The sequence below is a fragment of the Narcine bancroftii genome, chromosome 1 (assembly GCF_036971445.1).
Source record: "Narcine bancroftii isolate sNarBan1 chromosome 1, sNarBan1.hap1, whole genome shotgun sequence".
Classification (NCBI taxonomy): domain Eukaryota; kingdom Metazoa; phylum Chordata; class Chondrichthyes; order Torpediniformes; family Narcinidae; genus Narcine; species Narcine bancroftii.
The window spans coordinates 297,026,073-297,042,330 of record NC_091469.1 but is presented as its reverse complement, the minus strand read 5'-3'; the positions used below and the strand labels follow the sequence as shown (position 1 = coordinate 297,042,330).

Sequence of the window (16,258 nt, the reverse complement as noted above, 5' to 3'; positions counted from 1 at the left end):
GGGGGGCGTCAGAGGGGGGCGTCAGAGGGGGGCGTCAGAGGGGGGCGTCAGAGGGGGGCGTCAGAGGGGGGCGTCAGAGGGGGGCGTCAGAGGGGGGCGTCAGAGGGGGGCGTCAGAGGGGGGCGTCAGAGGGGGGCGTCAGAGGGGGGCGTCAGAGGGGGGCGTCAGAGGGGGGCGTCAGAGGGGGGCGTCAGAGGGGGGCGTCAGAGGGGGGCGTCAGAGGGGGGCGTCAGAGGGGGGCGTCAGAGGGGGGCGTCAGAGGGGGGCGTCAGAGGGGGGCGTCAGAGGGGGGCGTCAGAGGGGGCGTCAGAGGGGGCGTCAGAGGGGGCGTCAGAGGGGGCGTCAGAGGGGGCGTCAGAGGGGGCGTCAGAGGGGGCGTCAGAGGGGGCGTCAGAGGGGGCATCCAATATAATACCTAATGTCTCCACCATTTTTCCCAACCTCATATGTTAAAAGCTTTACTGAACTCTAACTAGATAACAATCACAGCCTTATCTTCATCACTCTTTTCTGTAAACCGCTCGAAAAAATCTGAAAGGTATCTTACGCATCATCTTACCCTGTCAAAATTATGCTGACTACTACTTAACAATCCCTCTTCTTCCAAATATGACCTCCCTCAAAGCATATTGCTTCAATTATCCTACCACAGACATCATGTGTCGGCCGGGGCGTCGGCCGGGGCGTCGGCCGGGGCGTCGGCCGGGGCGTCGGCCGGGGCGTCGGCCGGGGCGTCGGCCGGGGCGTCGGCCGGGGCGTCCGCCGGGGCGTCCGCCGGGGCGTCCGCCGGGGCGTCTAATATTATACCTAATGCCTCTACCATTTTTCCTAACCTCCTATGTTAAAAGCTTTACGGAACTCTAACTAGATAACATCCACATCCTTGTCTTCATCACTCTTTTCTGTAACCCCCTCGAAAAAATCTTTAAGGTATCTTAAGCATCATTTTACCCTGTCAAAATCATGTTGACTACTACCTATCAATCCCTCTTCTTCCAAATATGCTATCCCTCAAAGCACTTTCCATCAACTTTCCTAGCACAGAGAGGGGGCGTCTACATCTGATAACCCTGATGCTGAACTGCTTTGTGAAGTGGTCTGTCAAGCTACTATGTAGTAAGGCAACTTAAAAAAACATTAGAAAAATAAAAGCAACACAACTTACATTTGTTCATTGCTGGGTCACCCACTGAGGGCTAGAATCTACCTGATGTGCAATTTGTCATTCTGCAGTAAACCAAGTTCAAGAACTCACCAGGCAATTTATTTCTATTCAGGAATGACTACCAATGTCCTGAATTTAATAAAATGTCCATTCCATGCAGTTTTGTATTGCATCTGACTAACCAATTATTGTACAATACTTACACCAGAAAAAATTTAAAATACAGAAATCAAAATTGAACGATCAATCCAATTGAATCTACAAAAATAACTATCAAAAGACACTTTTCAAGACAATTACTGAATGCAATACAATTATACAATGATGGCTAATGTCATTTATTGGCAAATATTTCACATATTCGAAATGAGAATAGACCTAAATTGATGCTGTTAGCTTCCTCCAGCAGCAATGTCCTTTTGAATAAGGTTACATGCACAGGTTCTGAAGGTTGGCAAGCTTATTTTTAATCATCTTTCCCGGGGGCTTCTGTTTTATTTGGTGCCCACAACTGTTCATCCTGCAACAATCACCACAGATCATCACAAGCTTGCTAAAAGATACCCTTTGAATTGGAACAGAGCTCTGTAGGCTTTTGAACAGCTGACTGTATTTTGAAAACCTGCACAGAAGAGGCGGTGGGGATGGGGCGGGAAAGAGAAGCAAAAATAAAATTGCTGGGAAAACCATCACCTCATCTCACTTCCTGCCACCCCAGGATGGGAATCGATCACAATGTTGGTTAAATACCCACTTGGTTCCATGTCCTGTTAAAATTGATGGAGAGTAATATGACAGAGGCGTAAACCTGGCAGTACATCTAATCTAATTGGTTCCCCATTAGGTTACATGGAATGACATAAGGACAAAGCAACATCTGATTCTTATCTACAATGCCCTGACACAATTTTGTTGTTTTTGGAAATGCAAGGAGATTTTTTAATCAATTATTTTTTTTACTGAAATGATGCAGTAAAAAGTAATAGGGGCATACAATGACAGAAGGGAGACAAAAATAACTAAGTATTGTGAAATTGAGAACAGACTTCTGTTCATGAAATTGAAGCAGTGATGACATTATATGAAGATTTCAATAAAATTAATGCAACAGCTTTCAAAGGTAGATTCAGTGCTCGATATTAGTTTTTTTTATTCTGAGGATAAGGAAGTTTCCTTTTGTCTCTGGGTACACATATATATAAATCACTGTGCTTTATCGGATAGCTTCATGGCTTGATCTTGGTTCAGATTCTGCATGGCTAACCTAATGATCAGATTTCTGGAACAAAGGAAGTTGAAACGAACTCACTGCACATCATGGCAAAAGAAAATTTTAATATTCCCCTCGTGAAAAATAACATCAAAGTTGCTCTTCTGAGGTTGAGAACTGCTGATTTTTAAGTTTTTATTTTTTAAATCCGCTCCCTGGTATCCAGTGTTTGGTGGAATGGACGCTGTACTGAATGTACAGTAAAACCCCAGGATTCCGGCATCTATGGGGATTGGTAGATGCCAGATGAGCAAATTTTCCGGTTGCTTGAGATTGCGCATTGTGTGATTGCCAATTTTATGTTTGCATCGTGACACTGGTGGCCCTGGTACTCCAGATTTATTTCTATTTGGAAATATTGAAGGACAAGACCCAAATTAAACTTGTCAATATATCAATTGGAATTTGTTAAAGTTGCATTTGTGGTGGCAAGGAAATGTACTGCAGTTACTTGGAAATCAGATATACAGCTGGGTATGGCAAGATGAAATGCAGAATGCTGATCTAATATTTGTCCAAAAGCTTCCCCATCTTTAGAGCTCAAACCACAAGTCAGCCATAAGGTGGGGAGGTGTAACATTGGAGGAAGGACAGAAGGTGGCTGAGGAGAAAGAGGAAAGGAGAAACAATAGGGAGCTCCTTTCTTACTGAGTTGTTCAGGAAAAATTCATCCAAGAAACTATTTAACTCATCCTCAATATGCCATACGCCAATGGTCCCCTCTCCTCTTTCCTCCAATGCACTAGAGCAGGGGTGGCCAAACTATGACCCTCAGTCCAACTCTGCCCCATTGCCCATCTTTAAGTGGCCCATTATATAAAAAAGTGATGCTGCCAGAGCTGCTGTTTTGGCAGCGCAGCCACAGACCTGCAAAGTTTCAGTGCTCCTCCTCGGGCTCCAACCGTCCAGCCTGACTGCCATTGGCTCAGTATAGGCTTTAAAGGAGTCAACAGTGGTCAAAACTGTCAAGTTCAATATTGTTTGGCCCCTGACTCCTTATATTTTTCTGTATGTGACCCATAACCAAAAACATTTGGTCACCTGTATATAACAGTGTGTGTAGCCCAAATGCAAAAATAACAATGAAAACAGATGTTATAAATGGATTTTAAAGATTAAATCATGCCTAACTTTATTGAATCAAAATTGTCTTCCATGTATACTTAAACAAGAAACACTGCAATGCACAAAAGTGCCTGCTTTTTCTAGATTCCGGATGAAGGGCTCAGACCCGAAAAGTTGGTTAGCCTTTGCTTCTTAAGGATACTGTGTGACCTGCTGAGTTTCTCCAACACTTTTGTGCCTTGCAATCCGTGTATTTGCCTGCTCTGTTGTGCCCATGCAAGGGATTATCCCAGTTATTTCAGACTAGTTGATGCAAAACTGCTGATTGACTTGGAGAATGGTGGCCAGCAGCTCTGTCACCTTCACAGCAGGAACAGCTGGCTGGACTGTCGACTCGCAAAGCAACAGCTCGGTCATGATTGGAGAGAAAGACAACAAATTGTGTTCCTTCAAATTATCACTATTCCCCTGCCGCAGCACCACAATAATTCAACCAAACTGTTAGAGGTCAAATTTTGTTACTGCAAGTCTTTTGAACAGAGGCATCAGATATTACAGCGACAGACTGACCTTGAATAGCAGCAAGCTGAGTTTGCATGACCTAAGTATATGATTTTGAAAACACAATGCTGGAAAAACTCAACTGGTCCCTCATATAGCAAAGATCAAAATATGTAACCAACCTTCTGGGCTTAAACCCTTCAAGGTGTCTGCAGGTGTCTGAACAAAAAGTTAAGGAAGAGAGCATGGGTGGGGGGGGGGGGGGAAAGGAAAAGCATGGTTGCAAAGGCAGGAGGGAATAGGTGGAAAAGGGAGGGAAGGCACAGCAGCAAGGGGGAGGAGGAATGGCTGGATGAATAGAGGGAAGGGGATGGAGAACTTAGGTAAAGAAGACTGGGGTGGGAAGGATTGGCAGAGGATGGGGAGGGGAAGGAGAGCAGGTTAGCAGAAACCAGAAAATTCAATGGTAATGTCATCTGCCTGGAGAGTGAAAGATGGAAAATCTGGTGTTGTTCCTTCAATTTACAGGCGGTCTTGGTGGCATAGTACACGAGGCCATGGACAGACATGAGTATGGGAGTTTGACACGGAACTGAAGTGATTGACCACTGAGAGGTCCCTGTCACTGGTGTGGACAGGGCAAAGGTGCTCGGTGAAGTGATCTCCCATTTGTCCGAATTAAAAGGGAGGGGGCGTGTTTGCATTAATACATTTTTAATCTTTTAAGGACACTGTTTGACCTGCTGAGTTTCTCCTGCATTGTATTTTTACTTCAAAAAAGTGTCCACTGACTTTCATGTTTTACTTGATATGTTTGTCTGTTTTACTGCAATGGAAGCTGCAACATTGATCGTCAGAACAGTTTCAGTCTAGTACGGTAATAGAGTTGGCCACCATTTCCCTACCAGGAAGAATGGAATCTTGTGTAATGCTGAGGTGGACTCCTTCATTCACCATATTAATTTTCAGATAGGCCCATGTTTGCATCAGGCATTTCAGGGACAAGTTCAAGTTTATTATTATTTGGTTGTACCTATAGAGTCCAACAAAACAGCATCTCAACAAACGTGGCACATGCAATACACAAAGATTACATAAATAACCAATAAATATATAACAATTTGTAATGATTGTCAGTTACAGGACACTGTTCATCATTCTCACAGCCTGTGGGAAGAAGCTATTGCCTAGCCAGGTAGTCCTCTAGGGTCTTCTATAATTCCTTGAGCCCTATTTATGCTGTGCTCCCAGTCAATGTTGTTAACAGAGGAAAGGGAGACCCCAGGATGACTGGGGTCTTTCATTCATTTTGAATGCCCCTCACCATTCTTCTGAGGGCTTGCTCATTCATGTTCACATCAGGCTTCTCTATTAGAATATCTGTGCAATCTTGTTTTGTGTGGAACTTGCACTCTGGCTTGGCTGCAAGCCACCTGTGTCCAGTGATTGGGCAGTTGTCCCTTTCAGAGCTGGTCTCTGAGACTGGGGAATGAGCCAATGAACAGCACAGTTAATGTTCAATTCATGCAGCCAACAAGTATCTTCATGTTTGACAGCTTCCTGGATTAGAAGTGGCTAGCATGGGTTAACTGCACCTCACAAACTGCACACCCAATTTCAGGTAGTGTTTAGCTCCCATCAACCTAATGGCAACACAGGCATGTCAACAAAACTTAAACATCAGAATGCTGTGCTGCAGGTTAACAAGCCTTATTATTGTTTTATACAATGTCACTGTGAATATATTTGTTCCTGATGTTTCTCCCTTGCCTGACCTTTTGATTAATTAACACCCTCTCATATTTAATCGTTAATCTGAAATTTGCTTGACAAGAACCCATGTCAGGCTCATTCATGTTGGACAAAGTCACCCCCATTTACTATGGAACTTAATTTACCAAATGACTATTTTTTTTTTTTAAGTTGTTTTCATTCAGAAATTGTATGCACACAAAGTCAATGTCACCTTGTCACCTTGGCTGTTCTGTCACCTACCTCCATATGAAGGCATTTCACTACATCACTACTAATTTCAATTAAAAGGTCTATTGATCAAGGATTTCAAATTGACAAATGACTTGCAATGAATTATCCTTTGCAGAAGAGATTCACTCAACCTGCTAATATGATACACTGTGTGGAAATATTTTCTCACCATTCCTGGAAGCATTGCTCAAATGTTTATATTACATTCCTGATTTAAGACTCCACAACCTAGCCAGATAGTGTGTTTGGAAGAATGAACAACTTATTATGCAGAGTATTAATAATGCTTCACTATTCAGATAGTATTTTGAAAGTGAAAGATTTTCAATTGCATTACATCCTCATAGTGAGCAGTGTTCAATTTAGGTCCTCAAATCCATTGTATTTTTTTAAACCATAATCTAATATTCATTAATATGTCTGATGAGCTAATAACCAAATCTGACAGACATTTTGATAGTGCTTTCTTCACTTATATTTACACAGCAAACTAGAGTGAAACTGAAAAGTCTGTAGACACTGTGATTGTAGTTAAAAACACAGATGCTGGAAGATCTCAGCAGATCTCAGTCTCCACAGGGGGTCAGGATATATGACCAATATATGTGTTGCCCTGAATCCTCCTTCAAGGTATAGAAAAATTAAGCAGCATCTGAAAGCAGACATCTGAAGTTCAAAATGTTCAGGCACCTGCCTGCATTGTGCATACTTCAAAGAAGGGCTCGGGCCCAAATCTTTTCCTCCAATGAGGCCTGTTGAGTTACTCCAGCACTCCTGCGTTTTTACACAGCAAAAACTCACCAGCTCGGAGGAAATGCCAATTGTGAAGGGCAGCACGGTGAGTGTAGCAGTTAGTGCAATACTGTTACAGTGCCAGTGACTGGGGTTCAAATATGTTTGGAAGGAGTTTGTAAGTTCTCCCTCCATCAGAGGGGGTTTCCTCTGGGTGCTCCAGTTTCCTCCCACCCTTCAAAATGTACAGGGGTTGCAAGTAAATTGGGATAAATGGCCTGTTAATGTGCTGCATGTCTGCATTTAAAATTTACCAAAAATTAAGTTACTCTTACCACAGAGGTTGCCTGAGTTGCTAAGTGTTTCCATGCATTTTCTTTTTTGCTCTTGCAACTTTCCAACATCGAGTTTTGCTTTGTTTTTTTTTTAAAATCCCTCAGTTGTGTCGTTCACATGCACACACCTCTTACCTTTTTGGAGGGCTGGTAGGATGGAAATGGGGAGCTGCTTTTGGTTAATAACATTCCATTCTCTGTAGATCTGTGAGGGACGACGCTCATAAAGGGAGCCTGGTTCTTGAGAACACCTGACACACAAAGACGTGCCACTTCCTTCAAAGCCTTCAGCTGGGATTCCTGAGACAATGAAGATCACACACTGATTAGATCCCATCAAGCCACTAAATCAGAATATTTAGAACTTAGATAAAAGATTGAGAGATAGAAGAGGATGCTGCAAAGATGAACACTAAGCTTTACTCTAAATATTAATATGTGCATTTTTTAATCCTCAATTATTTTTGTGCTCCACTGACAATTTTCATAATTTAAACTGTAATGTCAATAAATGTTAATAACCAAAGAAGTCAACATTGAAAAATAAGGTGGACTTTGGAGCTTGCAAGTTTGAACATATTGGCAGCTAAGTTGTAGCTGTAAACAGCCAGTTATTAGGTGTTTAATGTTGAAATGCATGGACAGAGTAGATGTACAAACAGTTGTTTCCCATTGTGGAAAAATCTAGGACAAGAGGGCACAACTTCAGAGATGCAGAGGAACTTCAGCCTGAAAGTAATAAATCTGTGGAATTTGTTTCCTCCAGTTGTGGAGGCCAGGACATTGGGTATATTTAAAGCAGACATTAATAGGTTCTTGATGAGCCAGGGCATCAAAGGTTATGGGGAGAAGGCCAGGCAGTGGGGCTGAGTGGAGAAATGGATCATCTCATGATTCAATGGTGCAGCAGACTAGATAGGCTGAATAGCTATGTCTTATGGCCTTATGGAATTGGATTTCTCTTGGGTATTTTATGTTTTCTGAGATTCAGTAAAGCATTTCTTATGTAGAATTTGCACAATTAACTGCCAACCATTTCATTATGATAACTTTTTGGCATCTACTGGAGGCAAAGTCAGCAGTGGTCAAATTCACCTTTGGTCACCCCTATGGGATGTGCAGCAAGGCATTGGGTTCGACTGACATCTTGGCACTTGATTTTCAGAAGAGGATTGCAACTAAAGATCCATTTGCACTAAGATCAGAAATTTGCAACTGTTTGACTACATTTTCATGAAAGCTTTTTGGAAAGGATGAAACTAAATTCATGCAGGTCTGGATGGACCTAGACCCAGCCTTCAGTGCATGTTCAACTTTCTCTCACACTTTTTCCAGAAGCTGAAGACCACAAGGCTATATGCAAAGAGGCATTGCATGAATAAAATCTGGCCCTTTAAAATATATTAAATGAATCAAATGTATGTAAAAACTATTCAATAATTAGGAATGCCAAAATAAACTAAAAGCAGCATTTATCATGTTCCAAGAATAGCTAACCTTGTTAAAAAGAACTGGGGTTATAATTCCGATTACAACCCTCCTAGGCAGAATTGAGGTTGAGATGCAATGCAAATCCAATCCAACTCTTTGCTGGATCATTACTCTAGCTCTGGACACAATGGCAAATCCAGTGGTAGTGCAGACAGTTGGATGCATTGGCACTGATCCTCAGGATGGCTTGGACTTCCACTCGAGGCTTTGGCCATTGCACAGCATGATTTAGCTCTTGTAAAATGCACTCAAAATCATACAATAAATTAATATCATTTTGACAACACTAAAATGAAAAGATTATATCCTATAAATTAATAGTTTCTTGTCATACTAGCCATTTTCTCCTGATTTTCATTCAGGAGGATGAAACATCTATCCCTTGACTTTCTCTCCCACCTCAATGGAGCTAGAAATGGAATCAAGTACTTCATCTTTCCATACCTCTCATAGCCAATCCTGCAGATTAGCTAGTCACATTTAAATCTCATAGCAATGAAGTGAAATACAGAAGTGCTGGGGAAATTCATAAGATCCAGGATATTAGGGAAAAGCAAAGTAGAATTTGCAACTTTGATCTGAATAGTTAGATATACAGGTGCTCCAACTTACAATCGGGTTGGGTTCTGACAAACCCATCATAAATTGAAAATTAAAGAAAAAAAAATAAAAAATCGCAAGTTGAAAAATACAGGTATACCTTGTATAACACCATTAGCACTGTATCAATCCCCACACTGATCCCACCACCTCAATCTCTCCTGACTGCGCTGTATCAGTCCCCACATTGATCCCGCTGCCCCCACTCTCTTCTGACAGCACTGTATCAATCTCTGCAAGCTTTCTGACTGAACTAAAAGTAGTGATTGACCAGGAAGGCTACAAAGAATTCACCTTAGAGGAATTTTTGATGTTTATTGGGAAAATCAACAATGATTGTGAAGACCTTATATTAACATTTTACATGCAAGTACGTGACAGTCACGCTATTGAACCATGGCAACTTCAAAAATATCACAAGTCAGACCATCGTAAGTAGGGGGGGGGTACCTGTATTTCTCATTCCACAGATACTGCCTGGTCTGTTGAATTAATCTTGCATTTTTGGTTTTGATTTCAGGTTTCTAGTATCTGCAGTATTATGCTTCTTTTTAAATTGACAATGCTGTGAGCTGTATTCTGCTGTGTTTTGCATCATCTCCAAACTATATGGCAGATGCCATAAACATATCTTAGATATGGCATCCTGTAATCAAAGATTCATGGAGGGGCCTCAACTCTTAAGACCAAATAATTTTTTGACCAGTCATCTCTTCAAAGTATATCAGTACACTAACCTTTGATTCTGGAAATTCTAGGGGGATAGTTATTTTGGCATTTTCTCTTGCCATGGGAGATCTCCAAACATTGATAGACAAGAGCCCATTATTATTCTTCAGACAAGTTTGGATTACCAGGCCAGTCACATGTTGTGTGGGAGCCTATCCACAGTTCCTACTCTATTGCAGAAGCTCAAGTCAAAAATCTGCATCAATAAGATGAGGAGAACTATCTCCATATGTGCTATAACCATTCTACATAGATGTCACAGCAATATGTGTCCTGAGCTCCAACCCATACTTCTTTCAGTCAGACACCTCTGAAGATATCTGGAAATAGGAAAGGAACATTGAATTGAAAGACAAGATAGTTTCATAAAACAACCAAAAAAAAATTGAATTCATTCTCATTTCTGAAGTTGCTCTTCTTTGGAAGAAGAAAAAATAATTTTACACAATTGGGTAACTTTTAACATTTCTACAGTATCTATTCCACTTCCACTTCCACTCTCTGGTCACCACAGGGGATTGAACAAACAACTTACCATCTTATTTGGCTTCTAGATGAGAATGCAACCAAGTACTTACATCATTAGTAAAACCATTCCTTTTCACTCCTGTACCATCAATGGGCTCCAACCTGTGTCAGCACCAATCTAAATCTTCACTATTTTTCTGTTCATCTATTCCACCACACATCTGACAGCCCTCCCAATTCAACTTTCCTTAAAATGTAGTTTATTCAAATTAAGTTGCCCTTACTTTTGTGTCTCATTCATTTACCATCTCCAATACTCACTTAGCTAAACTTGTTTCCATGACACAACAATTCAATGTACTTTGATTTTAAAATATGCCCTCATCTTGAGAGGCCCTAAGGGTGATTAGCTTATCAAATAGATCTACACTCTTTTGATTCTAGTCTCCCAATTTCATTTGTGAACTATTAGAACCATTGAACACTACAGCATAGAAACAGGCCACTTCAGCCCTTCTAATCTGCAGTAATCCATTTTTTTTTTTAGCCTAGTCTCACTGAACTGCACCCAGTCCATAGTCCTCCTTATCTTTTCCATCCACATACCTGTCAAAGTTCCTTTAAATGTTAAAACTGAACCCAGTCACCACTTCAGCTGGCAGCTTGTTCCACACTCTCATCTTTCTCTATAAGAAATTCCACCTCACATAAACCCTTTACTCATGTCCTTTGGTTTGTATCTCACCTACCCTCAGTGGAAAAAGCTTATCTACATTTATTCTGTCTATCCCCATTCTAATTTTCAATCACACTATCAAATCTCCTCTCATTCATCTATACTCCAAGGAATAAAGCCCAAACCTATTGAACCTATCCTTGTAATTCAGTTCCTGAAGCCTAGCAACATCCTAGTTGTATCAGGAAGAGTTATTACTGGCATGTGATAGCACTATCACCTATCTAGTCAGAGGAAACCACAGCTGCTAATCAAGGCCTGATTCTATTCCACCCATTAGTGCACACCTTGCTACTAACCAGACTCCTGTACTTGGTCTTGGGGCCATTGGCTTTTGTAAATGGATTAACCCTCCTGGTACCGAGCCATTGGTCCCTGCTAATGAGCTGGGCTGGAACATCCAGTACTATAAAGGTGCCATGTGTTCATTGTTCTCTCTTTTTTTGCCAGCTTCACTAGATACATGGAAGGGTGCTGGAGAAACTGTGGGTAAGATGTGCACTGTTAAGTGTTGTGACTGTTTAATTAGTAGTATGGAGCTATGCCTGCACTGAATCATGGGGTGGTGGTGGGGCATCATAGATTTTTTTCCTTCATAATTGTATGTGCCAGTTCATTGTGTATGTGTGTATATTTTGTTTCCACACTATTTTTCCCATGTTTGTTATTGTCCACTGTGTGTGTTTGTTTTGCATCAGTTAACATTTCCCACATTTGCCTTCTGTGAATAAAATCCTTCCCCATCAAAACAGTGTTCAGAGTCCTTGCCTTTGCGACCTATCAAACCTGTTTCTTCACTCACAGCACTAGTAAATCTTCTCTGTACTCTTTCTAACTGATTGATCACTTTTCTGTAGTTAAATGACAAAAACTGCACACAATAATCCAAATTTGGCCTCATCAATGTCTTATACAACTTTACCATAACATCTCAGCTCTGCTGAACACTGATTTATGAAGGCCAATGTGCTAAAATCTCTGTTTGCAAACCTATCTACTTGTCATGCTACTTTCAGGGAATTGTGTATCTGTATTCCGAGGTCACTCTGTTCTACACACTTCTTCATTCCCTACCATTCACCATGTGTGTCCTTTTTTAAAAAAAAAATTAGACAAACAGCATGGTAACAGGCCTTTTTGGCCATATGAGTCTGTGTTTCCAAATTTACACCCTGTTAACCTACGCCCCAGTATGTTTTTGAAGGGTGGGAGGAAATTGGAGCCCCAGGAGAAAATCCACGCAGACACAAGGAGAATGTGCAAACTCCTTACAGACAGTACAGGATTCAAACCAAGGTTCAGTCCCGATTGTTGGTGATGTAAGGGCATTGTGCCATCTGCTGCACCAACTGTGCTGCCCTTTCTTGGTTTGTCCTTCCAAAATGCAACTCTTCAAACTTGTCTGTATTAAATTCCATCTTCCAGATAAACTTTCTGATTAACACCCATGCAGGACCTTCTCAAAGGCTTTACTAAAGTCCATGTAGACAACATCCACAGCCTTTATCAACTTTCCTGGTAACTTCAAAAAACTCTATAAAATTAGTTAAACAAGACCTACCATGCATAAAGCCATGTTGATTATTACTAATAATTTCCTGGCTATCCAATTAACTGTATCTGGATCTCTTCGAGCATCTTCCAATAATTTACCTACTAGTGACATCAGGCTCACCAGTCTATAATTTCCAGGATACTTTTGGAGCCTTTTTTAAACAACAGAACAACAGCACCACATCTGTGGCTAAAGAGATTTTAAATATTTCTTTCAGAATCCCTGAAATTTCTACACTAGCCCCCCTCAAGGACTGAGAGAATATCTTGTCAGGCCCTGGGGATTTATCCACCCCTATTTGCTTTAAGACAGCAAGCCCTTCCTCCTCTTTAATCTGTATAGGTTCCATAACCTCTGCTAGTTTTCCTTGCTTCCCATGACTCTGTACCCATTTCCTGAGTGAATATCGATAGGTGGGGGGGTGGGGGGTTGGGAGGGGGGTAGGGACCATTTAAGATCTCCCCCATCTCTTCAAGGGGATATATTTTGTCCCTTCCTATCCTTTTGCTCTTAATATACCTGTCAAAACTCATGATTTTCCTTCACATTGTCTCCCAAAGCAACCACATCTTTTTTTCCTTCCTGATTTATTTGAGGTTTGTCTTGCATTTTTATATTCCTCAAATACCTCATTTACTCCCATGTTGCCAATTTCTGCTATACAACTCTCTTCTTCCAAACCCAATCCCTAATATCCCTCAAAAACAAAGGTTCTCTATGCCTGCTAACCTTGCCTTTAATCCTGACAGGAACACCTTTGAAGATCTTTCATTTGCCTTGCACTTCCTTGCCTGAAATCAATTTATCCCAATCCATGCATTCTAGATCTTTTCCTCAAAATTAGCCTTTCTCCAATTTAGAATCTCAAGCTGAGGCCCACACCTATCCTTATCCATAATAACTAATGGCATTATGATAATTGGACATAAAATGTTCCTCACCTGTTCTGTCTCATTCCCTAAAAGGAGATCCAGTATTTGAATTCTCTCTAGTTGGTACCTCTGTAGTGATTTAGAAAATTTTCCTGAATATATTTGACAAGCTCCCAGCCATTCAGCCACTGTGATTGTAGTAAATAACATAAAAGTGCTGGAGAAACTTAGTAGGTAGCTATAAAAAGGTGGAGTTCCATCCTAAAACACCTCTGCATCTCCATTTTGACTGCTATTTTAAAACCTGTTTACCTAGTCTACCATTTTTGTCAAGCTTCAGTATCTCCTAAGTCAGGGGTCCCCAAATCCTTTGGACTGTTAACCCTTTCAGGAACTATATGGTCCCCCAGTGCTGGTCTTGGAGGGGGAGGGTGGGGAGGTGGTGGTGGCGCAAGATGAGGGTGGTGGCTGTGCTGGATGGGGTGTGTAGGGGGAGTGACGGTGCTGGGTAAGGGTGGTGGTGGCAATGGACAGAGGGTGTTGACGCTGGGCGTGGGGGGGGGTGTGGCATGGTTGGAGTAGTTGTTAACACAATGCCTTAACAGCATCAGTGATTGGGACTGGACTTGGGTTCGAATCCCACACTGTCTGTAAGGAGTTTGTACGTGGGTTTTCTCCAGGGGGTCCGGTTTCCTCCCATCTTTCAAAACCTTCTAGGGTTATAGGTTAATGGGGTGTAAATTGGGTGGCACAGACTCATTGGACCAAATTGGGTTGTTACAGGTCTGTATGTCTAAATTTAAAACATTTAAAATTCATTTAGAAGCCAACAGGTTGCAGGTCATGACTGTCAGATATCACATTTTGTCCTTTTTAATTGGTTAAAAATCTTTTTTACTTAATGTAAATATGATTATTTTTGCCATGTCCTCTGAATATTGGATACAAAAAATGTACCTCTACATGGGGAATTTGCATTGGTGTGGACTGAAAGATGGTGAGACACATGCTGCATATTTAAAGACATCACCTTTATTGAACTGATATGAGCTTCAGTGAGAAAAGAAAACGTGATACCATTGTAATTAATATTAAGACTGACTCTGCAAATCGGTGTTTATCACTTCAAATGCCTGGTGTCTTGAAGAATTTAGCTGCTTTTTCTTTTTAATGTATTGCAGAATACAGGATAAATCTGTAGAAGTTTGAAGTTCTTTTTGCATTATTTTATAAGAACAAATGCAGAATTTTGTTTGGGATATTGCCTCTTGAAATTTAGAATAAGACCTCCATGTTTGTACACGGAGAGAGAAGGCAACATTCTGCTCATCTTCCATGAGCCATCTGATCATTTCCTGGCCATTGTTTTGATGTCCCTGGGAGACTCAACATTCAAAATGTAGACAGGGCTTCAGTTCAATAGTGTGGCATTTCCAGCTCCCCCAGTGAACAATCACCTTGTGCAGTCCTAGGTTTTTCAGTTGGGCAATGGCTTTCAACACGAGGCAAGAGTACAATTACTAAACTAAAGTTGGCATTGCCACAGCTCAGGCATTCTCAGGAGTGTCTTGAAATTTCAATGGCATCCTTTGCAACTTGAAGTTTGTGCTAAATAGTAAAATGATTATAACTGCAAGGAAATTAAACCAAATAATTTTGCATCGCAGTTAACAATAACTGTCTATTCATTAAAGGGTTTTGTCATTCTAAGACATTAAGGTTCTTTATAAGATGATTATCAAATACAATTTTGCACAGAGCCACAAAGACATCGAGGCAGCTGATCAAAATGCTAGGCTTTAGAAGAGGAAATATCATTGAGTCAGAAAAGCTTTGGGACAATTGCTCTAATAGAACTTGTCAACCCCACAACATCCACCACCTAGACAGAAAATACAGCAAATACAAGTATTACCAAATACTTGTTGGTAACCCATTCAAATTGCACACTTTCCTGACATGGATAGTTCAGATTCCGATTTCTTATTAGTGTACATACTGTGCATGACATGACACACAACCCTGAGATTCTTTTATTTTCCTGTGGGCAAGGCAGATTTACCATTTATTGGTTGTGCACAAAAAAAACATACACATGTAAACAAATAAAGAAATACAGGGAGAAGTTAAGTGCAAAAGTAAGAGCCCTTAAATGAGTCCCCAATTAAGTTTTCTCCTCTCGAGTTAAATTTTGGAATTCTTTATCCAATCAAGCTGTGGATATATTTTCAGTAGTGCTTGAAGGACCAGGCTTCACAAAGGTAATTAGGAGTGGGCAGTAAATAGTGGCGCCCATTTGCGGTAAATGATTTATTGATTTTTTTTTCTCTCTCCGTATTGCAGTTTGTTTACATTTCTTTATTTGTTTACGTGTGTACATTGAGTAGTTGTTTTTGCATTACCAGTAAGAAGTAATACTGCCTCGCCCGCAGGAAAATAATCTCACGGTTTTATCTGATGTCATGTATGAATTCCTTTGACAAAAAGAGCAAGAATTCCAGATTTGGGCTGTCAGCAGTTGAGCATGGGAGGAAAAGCAAAATGGTTTTGGAGAAATAGTAAGCTTCACAGAGGTCAGGTGCTGGAATGGGAAATCTTGTCACCTTATTGCCTTCAGTCTTTTCCAGTTCCTGCTTGGCTGTCAGCAGTTTGCGTTCAAGATCAGACAGTTGCTGTGCCTGGACAAAATGAAAATACAATAAATTCCAGCGTAAAATAGAAGAAACAATACAAGTGCATATTCAAAATCTACC

General features: G+C 41.0%; 1 protein-coding gene across 1 annotated transcript in view; it reads right to left on the bottom strand.

The window, feature by feature from the left end:
• Nucleotides 1-16,258, bottom strand: part of luzp2 (leucine zipper protein 2) — a 168,688-nt gene that overhangs the window by 23,958 nt on the left and 128,472 nt on the right. Inside the window, exons 9-10 of the mRNA XM_069924060.1 lie at nucleotides 16,109-16,183; nucleotides 7,190-7,354 (exon numbers count right to left, since the gene is read on the bottom strand). Coding sequence (XP_069780161.1) covers nucleotides 7,190-7,354; nucleotides 16,109-16,183 — 240 coding nt within the window. The remainder of the gene's footprint in view (nucleotides 1-7,189; nucleotides 7,355-16,108; nucleotides 16,184-16,258) is intronic.